We start from the raw sequence: 14,144 nt of genomic DNA on the forward strand, positions 1-14,144 counted from the left end.
CCTCAAGACCCATTATTCATGTGTGGAACCTACTGAACCCAGGGCTGTCATCTTCAGGCCATGAGTGGAAAGGGTTGCATGGAGGAGTTCCCATCTCCTCAAGCACAGGCCTTCCCTACCCATTCTGCAAGATTCTGGGGGTAGCCATTCTGCTTTTGCTGAATATTCTTAGAGAAACCTGGAGAAATCCAGAAATGAGTGGTTGCTGGAATCACTAGCTATTCAAAGATATAGAAGATGCTTTCCCAACGGACAAATGCAACAGTGTCAAGACACCTGCTACAGATTGAATAGGCTACAGACAATGTGCAACCTCACACAGCATGCAAAGGCAAGCGCAGCTCGGTATTTTATTATTCCTAAAACATTATGCCTCTTTCTAACATATCTGCCCACTGAACTAATTTCTTTTACACCTTCCCTGGTAGCTCAGCTGGTGAAGAATACACCTGCAACCCAGGAGACCCCAGTTCAATCCCTGGGTCAGGAAGATCCCCTAGAGAAGGGGTAGGCTACCCACTCCAGTATTCTTGGGCTTCCCTGGTGGCTCAGATGGTAAAGAATCTGCCTGCAATGCAGAAGATATGGGATCGATCGCTGGGTTGTGAAAATCCCCTGGAGAAGGCCATGGCAACCCACTCCAGTATTCTTGCCTGGAGAATCCCCCATGAACAGAGGAGCTTGGTGGGCTACGGTCCACGGGGTCACAAAGAGTCGGACACGAGCTGAGCCACTAAGCACAGCATAGCATTTTTAAGGCAGAAAAAATGAAGGAAGTTTCTGTGACAACCCCCAAATCATAAAATAAATAAAATTCAAGTTGCATTTACATACAAACTTGGACCATTCTGGAGGAGTTGTCTGAATATACTGCTTAAAAATAGTCATTTCAGTTAAATCTTTGATTTGCATGGTTTCTGACTAAATTAATTATTTAGTCCAGAGGGTTGTTTTAATCAAATTGTTGAGGCTAGCAATATATACAGGTGATATTTATAGTGATAGAATAACAATGCCTTTTTGATTATGGACTGAAAACAGGCTGGGAGTTGTTCATGAACATTCAAGCTTTTGTTAGGCAACTATCTCATGTCAGGCATTGTTTTTTTTCAAGAGTAGTAAAAATATCCCGTTTAAAGCAACAAGTTATTCACAGTTGCATGTTTATGTTTATAAATCTATTTATATGGCTCTAGATAGCTCTAGTTTCTGGTTTCTCTTCTATCTCTTTCTGAAGAGAGATAATTGTGTCTCAAAGTATTACTTTGCCTCAAAGCAATCTCCAGGCAATGTTTGCCTCCCCTGTATGAAGTGATTCAGCCCACAGGAGGACTGCATGTGGGGAGGGCATGACCAAGTGGTGAGGCTTCAGGCTCAGGGGGATGAGCTTCAATATCAAGTCTCGTAGTAAACGTTGCTTCCAAGCAGCTGAGAACACAGGGAATTGTAGGCCAGTGACTCTCAGAAGGTTAAAAATCCATTTTGAACACATGGACATGCATGCCGTGGTTTTACTTTCATGTGAGAGACAACCAAAATGGAAAGGTTTCATAAAATCAAAATGGGATTTCCCAAAGCTAAATTTTAACTTGAAGGAGACAAAACTTCAGTGAAGGGACTAAATAAGCCAGAGGCAAAAGCTTTTGCAAAGTAAACAGAAATTACACATGCTCACACACACAGGAAAATGGATGGTGTCTCTGCTTTGTTTGGCTTTACTGAGGTGTAATTGATTTACAATATTATAAAATGGATGGCCTTTCTAAAGCCCTACTGTTGAGATACTCAGAATCAGAGGCACACACAGAGCAAGCAACAGTTTTTATGGAGCATCTAGGCACATGCTTTGTATTCTGTTCTTACAGACAGATTTGGTCCTTGAGGAAATCTGCCAGGGAGAGCTGGAGTGGGGAGTCATGGGTTTATTTATCCTGACATCTATAACTTCCAAACGTCCTTTAAAATACATATTCATTAAGAACCACAACAAATCTATTTATGATTAAAGACTTTCTTTTCCTATCACAAGCCCTAGCCAGTGATGGTTCTTCTTACCAAGGGCTCCACCATCATGCTGGGTAGAATGCACTCAAAGACTTTGGATTCAGGAAAGGAAACACCCTGCCCCGTGGAGAAGCCAGCAGAGGCAGGTGGGCTGAGGAGAGTGCCCCCAGTATAGCACTGCTGCCTAGCAGAGGCTCTTGGCCTGGCTTATCCTGTCCCCCAAGAACTGGCTTCCTCCTTGTTACCCTTTCTTCCCCTTTCCTCTCAGTGCCAACCTTCTCCCCACTTGTCACTGCTGTTACAAGAATTAAAATTGGTCTCCAAACACCAGTTCACCTGCGTAAAACCTCTTGCTGTTTAAGCATTAAGTGCTAGGAAATGTGAAAATTTCTTTTAAAAAGATGAATTTCTGTGGAGAAACAGATAACAACAGCCTGTCTCTCCCTGGGATGATGAGATCAGAGATCAGAATTTCTAGACAAGAAGCATTGACAGGAGGCAAAATTTGGAAAGAAGCTTAGAAGTTGGGGGTACTGACAATGTAATCATGCTCATCGCTGTTCCAGCAGCTACTAGTTATGGAACACTTTCTGCATGTTGGATGGCATCTTAAGCACATTTCCTAGCTTCCTGACATATGGCAGGTGTATCTTTGGCTCTAGTTTCAGGCTTTCTAGAGATTTTTTTCCCTTAAGAAATGACCCTTTGATATTCTTTTGATATACCATCAAAACTGGTATATAATTTTTTTCTTAAATTTCAAATTCACCTGAGGCAATTGAATTCTCTTAACTGTATATAAATGGCATGATTGAAATATCAAAAACTACTTCCAAATGAACAATCCTTACCACCCAGTTTTGATACTTTGTTGAAAATTCTTTTGATGTTAGTGATACGGAAAAAAACTGGAAATGCTTTCATACCATTCAAGAGAAAGGGAGAAAACAGAGGGTTTGATGCTATGGGATACATCCAATAGACACTAACTATTCTCCCCTTGTTCTGCCATGAGAGCTTCGTGGGGTGACTTCTTGGCAGACAGTGTTAATGGCAGAGTCCCTTGGCAGACTCTCCTTTGGTAGAGTCCACAGGGAATAAAGATCAAGGATCTCAGAATTTTCTGGCAGTGTTTACCTTTCATATGGAGGGGGCCACTAGAGAATATTCCCTACAAAGACAATGTTTTCTGCTTGAAAATAAAAGCTCTTTGATTCAGTTTCAGAAATGGTCAACTTCACGCTAGGACTAACAGGTGGAGGTGTCCTGTCAAGTCACAGATTTCACTAAATTCAGAGTTCGTTCGGTGTGAGAGAAACTCATTCCCCAAACACCACTTCTGTCAGCAGGAGCCTCTTGTTGTAAATGTGTTCTCTTAAGTAACACTGACCTGGCTTGCTTTGAGGTCTTCTGAGGCATTACTTCCCATACTAACCTTTTGCTGTTTTTAATCTGCATATGTGTCTAAACCATAGGAACCTTTGAGTAGAACACATACCCTATAAGTAAATGGAGGTATCTGCAATCAGGGAGAACTTTATTCTGATGATCATGTCCCCTGCAATCATGTATTAAGTATTGTTATCTAAAAAGATCTTATGCCCCAGGATCATGTCTGTTTTAATGGGAAGAAATTAGTTTTAGCAATCCTTAACAGATATAAGGCTTTTTTCTTTCCTCCAAACAAGAAAACACTTCTCTTTGAACTGGTTTTTGTTGCTTTAATGATAGCAGAATGTTCATGCACACACAGAGAAAGTCAGCTCACAGTGTGACTTCAGGATTCCTGGGCAATTCCAAGCTGGTGATAGAAATTGGAAGTTGAAGATAAAGCCTTCAGAATGTCTTACGTTTTTAAGGACAGTCTTACCATGTTATCATAAGGTAAAAGGGCAAGGTAGAAAGGTTATTTGGGCTCCTGTAAGACAAATTTATTGCCATTCTGCTGAGGAGGAATAAGCAAAAAAGCTGTCACTCTCCCATTGCCATCTGCTGAAGTCAAGACCACTGTTTTCTCTTGGTGAGCAGAGTGACTGTCCTGGAAGTTGTTCCTTGATTCTGGTTTTTCTTTTCAAGAAGCTGTCTGTTGGCAAAGGACCTTTAACCCAAATGCTACTTTTGCCTTTCCTCAGTGCTGCACAGGACTAGATGACATGACTCTGCCAACTTTCCGATCTCTCCAAGATGGAGCTGCATAAGCCAGATCTAACTCAGAGCAACCAATACAACCATGGCAGTCAAGTTCATGGCCAGCAAACCAACAGACAAAGCTCTCTGTTCCTAGCCAGCAAAGAACAGCTTCTTTTAAACCATCCCAAGGCCAGACTTCCATTTGCATGAGACCAAGTCATTTTATCTGCTATAATACCACTGTGTCCAGAATACTGAGCAAGTGTTTTTGTAAGAATCTTATTAATACAGTGTTTTTTTTTCTTTCTGGGCTCGAGACCCTGGGTTGTTCTTTGAAAACATGATAGAGAGATTGAGCTGGATTAAAATCTGGGTTCCATTATTTATAAATGTGTGACCTTGGACAAGTCACTGAATCTCTCCAAACCTGTTATTCTTGTGCTAAAATAGGGATAATTAACACCACCTTAAAAGGTGGCTGTTACCACCAATGATAATTAGATAAGATCTGCAAAAGCACTAGCACAGTGCCTGGCATGTTGTAGACAATAATTTTGGAGGGAGGAGCGAGCTGATTCTGTTTCTTCATGTTCATATGTTCATTACTGACCTTAGATCCTGCCTCTCCACACTTAGCTCATCTTTCAAAGAGATGAAATCATGCATATTTGCATGAAATTATTTCAAAGCATCTCCTATTGGCCATTTAATATGAAACCTACCTGAATTTTTTCATTGGAGATTGTTTTTCTTGAGCAGTGGCCAGATGACCAGAATAATAGACTGGGAAAAACATAATGTTCCAGTTCGTTGAAAACCAAGTCATGAAAAATGGACAGTAGAAGTTCTTATAAGTAATTTTTACAATCTGTGTGGTTCCAACCCAAGATGATGACACTGACAAGATGATCAAAAGTCCCCAGGCAGCCTTCAGAACCATGGACATGCAGGATAGGCAGCGAGCCTTGATTCTGTTTTCTTGGCTGCTGTTCTCAGGATGAGTCTGTGTTCCATCATCCCCTGCAAACAGGAAAGGAATACAAATGTGTGGAAATCAAGTTATAAAACAGAAATCAAAGAGACAGACAGTAGAATCACCAGTGTTTTGTTTTCCCTGCTATCATTTGAAGAGACAAATAACACTGGCTCATTTTCTGTCTGGAATCTCTGCTCTATAAGATATACTGTGTATCTGGGACCCTTATCCAGGCCATGATGATGCTGATGAACTTGGTGGATGCTCTCTGTTCTCAGGGGAACCCTACCCACCTCCTTGTGAGAGCATTTCAGCTTCAAAGGCTTTGGCCTTGGCCACATGATCTGCTTTGCCTAATCAAACATGAACAGATGGTATGTTCACCATCTGTGGTATGGTATGCCAGCTCTCTGTAGAAGCTTTAAGAGGCTTCACACAGTCCCACTACCTATCTCTAGCTCTTCCTTTCTGCCACTAGAATGGAAAATCTCAAATAGAAGCTGGTCTATGTAGGAGAATGAGCAGGACCTAGTTAGAACCCTGTATTCACCAACATAAAAAGTGAATGAGAAATAAGTACTTATTGTTATTTCCCACTGAGTTTTTTTTTTTTTTTTTTTTAAACTGCAGCAAAGATTAAATAGAGCAAGTCTGGACTGCACAAAATCACCACCTACCTCAGAACAAATTACTATTTAATATATTTCTGGGAGCACAGTGAGTTCTGCTTTACATTTTTACATTTACTAAGAAAATTTAGTAGCATTTTTTTTCACACTGAAATAGCCGAAGTTCTCCAAAAGTAACAATCATAAAGGCCTTCTCCCTAAGAGTGAAAACAAGTTCAACACAATGAATTTATATACCCATCAGGACATTAAATGAGAGCAGTGGTCATCCTGAGTCCCCAGATGGTAGAATCCGGGGAAAGGTAGACAGAATTGTCTGTAAAATTCCATGGTGTTTCCAGGGACCTCCTCTAAGCATATAAGGTTTATCCTGGGCTTACGCAAGTCGTACAGCCCACAGACTGAGAGTGATAGTGGATGGGTTTCTCACATTCCTCTTCAGAACCTGCCGGCTCTCTGCTGAATGTTTCCATTGCTTAATGACCCAGGCGTGACTGCCCCGCTTTGGCAAAGGCTTTCATCCAGCCATTTATTTGGGGAAAGCAGATAGCAAGCCTTGAAAGCGAATTTTTCACTGGAGAGTATAAACCAAGCAGGATGAACAGGCAATTACTACGTGACTTCCAAGTCTTATAAACAGAATTCTCAGAGCCTAGTCTCTGGAAGATGAAAACTGGTATTCTTTTTATTTATTCAACAAAGTCCTGTGGAGACTACCAGGAGCTAGTTAAATAGGTCCCAGGGGTTCAAAAATGAAAGACTTGAGCTCATAATCTAGAGGAAGGTCAGGAAACACATCTAAAACAGTGGGAGAAGGGCCGTGTATGGCAGATACAAGGCCATGTGGAGGCAGACAAGAAGCACTTGTTAAGATGAGGTGTAGTCGCCAGGAGAAACTTCCGTGATGCAGTAACATTGAGATGAGGCTGAAAGTATGCTACCCAGAATCCTTGGCTGTGTATAGACTAGACCTGATAACACTCTTCGAATTCACTATGTACATGTGGTTTATACAGAGAGTAGAGGGGAAAAAACGAAAATGAATAAGAGGGCAGAACAAGAGCTGTTGTCTTGGAAGGCTGGAAAGGGAACATGAGCCTACCCAAGTAAGTGGGTTATTACCAGTCCCATTTTACAGATGCAAAAACTGAGACTTGTATTAAAGGTTGTTCAAGGTTGAGCCCAAGTCAGTATGACTCCAGGGTCTAAACTTTTTATTCTGAATATTCATTTGGTCTAGGTTTCAGGCTTGAGCTCCCCATTTAAGCACTGGAAGCTTCAAAAATGGTTTAGAGGAAAGTTTCCTGGCAGGAATGGCAGCCTTGCATGAGGTTTAATAGAAGAGAAAGGTATACTACACTTTAGATCACACTATTCTAAGGGACTAGCTCATAAAGGAGGAATGATTATACAAAGATTATTTGTATTCCTTTGACATCTGCCTTTACTGTCACCTTTGAAGATGACATCTGTACCACTGTCGGAACATACAGAGTACTTTTGATGACACCAATAGTCACCTAAATCCTCCCATAGTACTGGCTCATCTTCTGCGAACTAGATTGAATTGTTGACAATTCTTTAATTTTACTATCTGTAGATACCATAGGAAGATTCACTCTCCAGGGTTCTTTTATTTTTCTGATCATTTAAATACGAGTTTCTATAGTCCTGCTTAGATTTATTGTTTTGTATACATCATTAAAATTGATTTATCAGTAATTCCATTCGTCTCTCTGAATCTTGATTAGAGTCACACAGATTGATGGTAGAGGCCACTGGAATTTGGAAGCATGAGTGAAAGTCCTAGCCCTGCCACCAGAAGGCCCTGAGTATATATTTAATTCTGGTCTTAGCGTCTCTGTCAAACACCAATAATACTTAGCTCATGGGATTCATTTTGAGGTTAAGTACCATAACATTCATGAGAGCATCGAGCTGCTGTTTAGATTCTTCTTTTCTTTTTCTTTTTGGTGTCTAGGAATATCCCCAAGTGGCTTCCGAATCACTGCAGAAAGAGTAAATTATGCCACATGTGGTCTTCAGTGGTACCGTCTTTGAGATTTGTAATTGGTATATGATAGAGAGGGCAAATTTATTAACCATACTTAATTAACTGCAACATTCTGTTCTGCAGATAACTGGGATAATAAGAATATTACTGCAACTAATTAAAGCCAATTAAAACTTTCTGAAGATTTACAATGTCATTTTCTTTACTTTTTACAAAGGAGTTTTGGCCCTGGGGTCCATAGTTGCTGAGATTCCATTTTAAAATATTGTCATTTTGGGGAAAAAAATCTTTTCTCATAAAAACCCCTAATCAAATAAGTAGGACCCTAGAAGAGGCTTTCACACCTCCTCTATGCCTTCATTTACCTGCGTCCCCTGAATTATTTCTTTTTTGCTTATTTTTTAAAGCTAGTGTTCTCAAAGTTATAAGGTTTTTGGTTTTTGATTTTTTTCCACTACCCACTTGTTTTGAATAGAGTTATTTTGTTGTTTTTGCTGGTGTCACTATTGACTTTAAGGATGCAAGAGATTTTAATCTATTGTTGGCCAAGCTGAAGGAATAAATGGAGAAGGGGAGATTGAAAATGTAGGTGGAAGAGATGGAGAGGAGGTAATCATGGATGTAGGAGGAGTCGGCATCAGAATGGTAGCAAACACAGAAGTCAAAAGCGGTCCCTGCAATGATGACAGTGAAAGTCTCTCAGTCAAGTCTGACTTTTTGCGACCCCGTGGACTGTAGCCTGACGGCTCCCTCTGTCCATGGAATTCTCCAGGCCACGATACTGGAGTGGATAGCCGTTCCCTTCTCCAGGGGATCTTCCCAACCCAGGGATTGAACCCAGGTTTCCCGCATTGCAGGTGGATTCTTTACCATCTGAGCCACCAGGGAAGCCCCTGCAATAATGATAATTAGCAAATTAGCAAGCAAGAGAACTGAGACACTTTTGAGGCAGGGAGGAAAGCATCTGTTAGCACACAATTGTTTCAGTCTTTTCAGGAAGGTAAAAGTGTGGTCATATGATGAGAGGAAGTGAATATGGATTCGAAGCTTGAGATTATCTCTGGGGAAGGCAGTATGATGTCCATCACCAAAATGTAACAGTATTGGGCAGCAGCCTTGTGGACCCAGCTGCATTTATTTTTTTCACATGACTTGTTTTATTGTGATATTTGTTTTACCGCAAGAGTCTAGAAACAAACCCACAGTATCTCTGAGGTCTGTCTGTATACTGTACTTAACTATCTTTGCTTCTTTCCCACCCATTCTTCCTCAACTGCTACATTTTGGCCTTTGCCCCATGACTCTCTTGAAATTTCTCTTGCTAGATAATAATAAATAATCTCCTGTTTTTGAAGTTCAATGGATACTTTTTCACTACTTCCTTTAGATGAAATAACAACCTTCTATATCACTAACCTCTCCTTTTCAGTTTATTTTGCTGAGTCCTGTTCCTCGTCCTCTTCTGATCATTTTAGAGTTTTCCAGAGTTCTGTCTCTATTTAGCTCTCTCTTGTGTCCTTCTTCATCCTTTAAGGATTTTATGCATACTCCTGCATTGCAGGCAGATTCTTTACCGTCTGAACCACTAGGGAAGTCCCATGCATATTCCAGCTATGTTTTAAAATGATACATTCGCTGGGAAACCCATGGATATAGTTAAGAGATTTATCTAGTGAATCCAGTAACCCAAGTATTCCAGGGGTTGGTAAGTGATCAGGCAGATGTGAGGAAAGGTTAAAGGTCTTGATCTAATAGTGAATGCTGATCAGGGAGGCAACTGAAGTGTCCTGAAGGAGGTATAAAATTGGGAAAACTAGAAGGGCTCCAAGGACTGGAGTCCTAATAAAGATAAAAGCAGAGTCTGTGATTTTACTGGTGCTTTTATTCTTCTCAGAATGGGTACAGCTTGCTATTACTAAATCCCAGGACTGAGATAAAAGGTGCTGGCTTTTGCCATCTTGAAGATAAGAAAAATAGTTTCCTTATAAACTTCATTAGAAGTCACTGTTTAACCACGTGTTAAGTCCTCCAACTATAGGTTTTGGTATTGTTTCTCTGCTACACTGTACACTGTCCATCATTAATGGATTATATCTATACATTTCTCTTCTTCCTTCTCCTCCCACTTGATAAACTTTGCTCACATGTACTCCTGAGAGTCAGTGTCACATCTCTACATTCTGTGCCAATGGTGAGATCTTTCACTGCTGGCTAGAAGCTTACCCCATGTACTGTTATTTAAGAGGAGGTCACTCACATACCTGATTTGTTTTGCCTCTCAGCTCTGTGTCCACAAACTCCAGAGGATCCTCGACTCTGAAGTTCAAGAATAGGAGCAGAGGAATCTTCTGTGACAGAGAGAGGGGACAGTTGTCTGCTGATGCTACTGTGTGAACTGGGGCAGTTGGCTCCAGGTTTACATCGAGTAACTGATGATCTGGAGGTATCTGGGAAGAAAGAGATCAGTTTGAAAATTTCCTGGAGGAAAAACATATTTTAAATGTTGTGGCAGTAAAATATATGGCACATTCATTGAGTTTGTTTCTAATTTTACAAAAGGGCCTCCAAAAAGAAAATGCTATGTTGGTAAAGTCTGTTCCCTAAGATAAAGGGTCCTTTTAGACAAATCCATTGACTAAATGAACATTAGAAAATGGTGTTTGGGTTGATTTAGCTGTTCTGAATTAGAACTGTTCTTAAAGTCGAATAGTTTACCTCAGGGAAAGCAAAATGGTGTTATTTTTTTTCTCCCTTTTCTTCCTGAGGTTGACTGTTGAATTCCTACCTGGTAAAACTGCCAACTAGCTCTCCTACTAAATCTTCTATACACTTTTCCATCAGTTGGATCACTGAAATCCAACTTTGTTGTATCTCCTCTGTTCTGGCTAGATTTATTCAATACGTTGAATAAAAGTGGTGAGAGTTGGGATGCTTTCAACTTTTTTCACTGTTGAGAATGATGTTAGCTGTAGGTTTGTCATATATGCCCTTTATTATGTGGAGATAAATTCACTCTATTCCCACTTTCTGGAGTTTTTAATGATGAATGGAAGTTGGATTTTGTCAGAAGTGTTTTCTGCATCATATGATTTTTATTCTTCAATTTGTTAATGTGTATAGCACTGATTGCTTAGCAGATAATAAAAAGCTCTTGCATCTCTGGGATAAATTCCATTTGATCATGGTATACTATCTTTTGATGTATCTTTGGATTTGGTTTGCTAATATTTTGTTGAGGACTTCTGCATCTACATTTTTGCATCAGTGATATTGGCCTGAAGTTTTTTTTGTCTGGTTTTGGTATCAGGGTGATGGTGGCACCACAGAATGAGTTTGAAAGTGTTCGTGCCGCTGCAATTTTTTTTGAATAATTTAAGAAAGATAGGTATTAATTATTCTCTAAATGTTGGGTACAATTCACCTTCACCATTTGGTCCTGGACTTTTGTTTACTGGAGTTTTTTTCTTTTTCTTTTATTACTGATTCAATTTCATCATTGATAATTAGTCTGTCTGTATTTTGTATGTCTTCCTGGTTCAGACTTGGAAAATAGTACATATTAGGAATTTCTCTAGGCTGTCCATTTTATTTGCATATAGTTGCCCTTAGGAGTCTCTTATGATCCTTTGTATTTTCGTGGTGTTGGATGTAACTTCTTTTTCATTTCTGAAATTGCTGATTTGGACCTTCTCTTTTTCATGATGAGTCTGGCTAAAGTTTTATCAATTTTATCTTTTCAAAGAAACTGCTCTTAGTTTTGTTGATCTCTTCTATTTTTTCTATTTAATTTATTTCTGTTCTGATCTTTATCATTTATTTCCTTCTACTAATGGGTTTTGTTTGTTCTTTGCTTTCTAGCTCCATCTGGTCCAATGTGTCACTTCAGGCTAGTGTTTCCTTGTTAATTTTCTGTCTGAATGATCTGCCCATTGATGTAAGTGGGGTGTTCAAGTCCTCTGTTAGTATTACATTACTGTTGATATATCCATTTATGTCTGTTAATATTTGCTTTTATGTATTTAGGTGCTCCTATGTTGGGTGTGTATTTATAATTGCTGTTATCTTCTTAGATTGATCCTTTGATCATTATGTAATGTCCTTTTTTTTGTCTGTTGTAACAGTCTCTGTTTTAACTATTTTAAGTCTATTTTATCTGATATAAGTATTGTGACCCTGGCTTTCTTTTGATTTCCATTAGCATGGAATACCTTTTTCTATTTCTCACTTTCAGTCTGTACGTGTCTTTGGACATGAAGTCTACTGTAGGTCTTGTTTTTATATCCCTTCAGCCTTTTTTGTTTTAGTAATACTTTTAAAAATTGAATTAAAGTTTATTTAAAATGTTGTGCCAATCTGTGCTATACAACAAACTGAGTTATACACATATGTACACTTTTTTAAAAATATTCTTTTCCATTATGGTTTATCCTAGGACACTGGGTATAGTTCCCTGTGCTGTACAATAGGAACATGTTTATCCATTCTAAATATGAGAGTTTGCATCTACCAGTTCCAAAGTCCCAGTCCCTCTCTCCCTCCCCCCGTTCCCCTTGGCAACCACAGGTCTGATCTGTGTCTGTGAGTATGTTTCTGTCTTGTAGATAGATGGGTTCACATGTGCCATACCTTGGATTCTGCATATAAGTGATATCATATGGTATTTGTCTTTCTCTGACTTAGTAGTATGATAATCTCTAGTCACATCAATGTTGCTGCAAATGGCATTATCTTTTTTTTTATGGCCTAAGTAGTATTCCATTGTACATATGTACCACTTCTTTATCCATTCATCTGCTGATGGACATTTAGGTTGTCTCCATGTTTTGGCTTTTGTGAATAGTGCTGCTATGAACATAGGGGTGCATGGATCTTTTTAAATTAGTTTTCTCTGAATATATGCCCAGGAGTAGGATTTCTGGGTCATATAGTAGTTCTATTTTTAGTTTTCTGAGGAACATCCATACTGTTTTCTATAGTGGCTGCACCGACTTACATCCCACCAACCGTGTAGGATGGTTCCATTTTCTCCACACCCTCTCCATCATTTGTTATTTTTAATGACTTTTTAATGATGGCCATTCTTACTGGAGTGAGGTGGTACTTCCTTTTTCTTTTGATTTGCATTTCTCTAATACTTAGTAATGTCGAGCATCTTTTCACCTGCCTAAGGTCCATCTGTATATTGTCTTTGGAGAAATGTCTGTTAAGGTCTTCAGCCCATGTTTTGATTGGGTTGTTTGTTTTGTTGTTGTTGAGTTGTATGAGCTGTTTGTATATTTTGAGGATTAAGTCCTTATCTGTCACATCATTTGTGATCATTTTCTCCCTTTCTGCAGGTTGTCTTTTTTCTTTTTTTTTAAAATGATTTCCTTTGCTGTGCAAAGACTTGTAAGTTTGATTAGGTCCCGTTTGTTTACTTTTGTATTTTTTTTTCCTATTGCCTTGGGAGGCTGACCTAAGAAAACACTGGTTGGACTTATGTCAGAGAATGTTTTGCCTATGCTGTCTCCTAGGAGTTTTGAGGTGTCATATCTTATACTTAAGTTTTCAAGCCATTTTGAGTTTATTTTTGTGTATGGTGTGAGGATGTGTTCTAACTTCGTTGATTTACATGTAGCTGTCCAACTTTCCCAGCACCACTTGCTGAAGAGATTGTCATTTTCCCACTTTATATTTTTACCTTCTTTGCTGAAGAGTCATTGATCATAGGTGTGTGGATTTCTGGGTTTTCTATTCTGTTCCATTGATCCATATGTATGTTTCTGTACCAATATCACAGTTTTGATTACTGTAGCTTTGTAGTATGTGCTAAAGTCTGGGAGGGTTGTACCTCCTGCTTTGTTTTAGCTTTTTTGTTTTGTTTTGTTTTGTTTTTTTCCCTCATGATTGCTTTGGCAATTCTGGTCTTTCATGGATCTATAAGTTTTTGGAGAATCCCATGAACAGGGAAGCCTGGTGGGCCATAGTCCACAGGGTCTCAAAGAGTGGGGTATGACTTAGTACACATCTACATAAATTTTTGGATTATTTTTTCTAGTTCTGTAAAAAATGTCATGTGTAATTTGATAGGGATTACATTAAATCTCTAGATTGTTTTGGGTAGTATTGCCATTTTAGCCATATTAATTCTTCTAATCCAAGAGTATATCTTTCCATTCTTTGAATCCTCTTTAATTTCCTTTATTAATGTTTTATTGTTCTCAGGATATGTCTTTCACTTCGTCAGTTAGGTTTTTGGGGTTTTTCTTTTGGTGCAATTTTAAGAGGGACTGTTTTTTTTGTTTGTTTTTTGATTTTTTTTTTTTTTTTTTTTTGCATTCCCTTTCTGATATTTCATTGTTAGAGCAAAGAAATGCAACTGATTTCTGAATGTTAATCTTGTATCCTGCTA

The 14,144-nt window shown here is 39.0% G+C and overlaps 1 protein-coding gene across 1 annotated transcript in view; it reads right to left on the reverse strand.

The window, feature by feature from the left end:
- SLC35F4 (solute carrier family 35 member F4) overlaps positions 1-10,197 on the reverse strand; it is a 31,997-nt gene extending 21,800 nt beyond the window's left edge. The window contains exons 1-2 of the mRNA XM_015473213.3: positions 10,015-10,197; positions 4,857-5,154 (exon numbers count right to left, since the gene is read on the reverse strand). Coding sequence (XP_015328699.2) covers positions 4,857-5,080 — 224 coding nt within the window. The 5' untranslated portion in view covers positions 5,081-5,154; positions 10,015-10,197. The remainder of the gene's footprint in view (positions 1-4,856; positions 5,155-10,014) is intronic.
- Positions 10,198-14,144: the final 3,947 nt, after the last annotated feature.

Source organism: Bos taurus, chromosome 10 (assembly GCF_002263795.3).
Source record: "Bos taurus isolate L1 Dominette 01449 registration number 42190680 breed Hereford chromosome 10, ARS-UCD2.0, whole genome shotgun sequence".
Taxonomy (NCBI): domain Eukaryota; kingdom Metazoa; phylum Chordata; class Mammalia; order Artiodactyla; family Bovidae; genus Bos; species Bos taurus.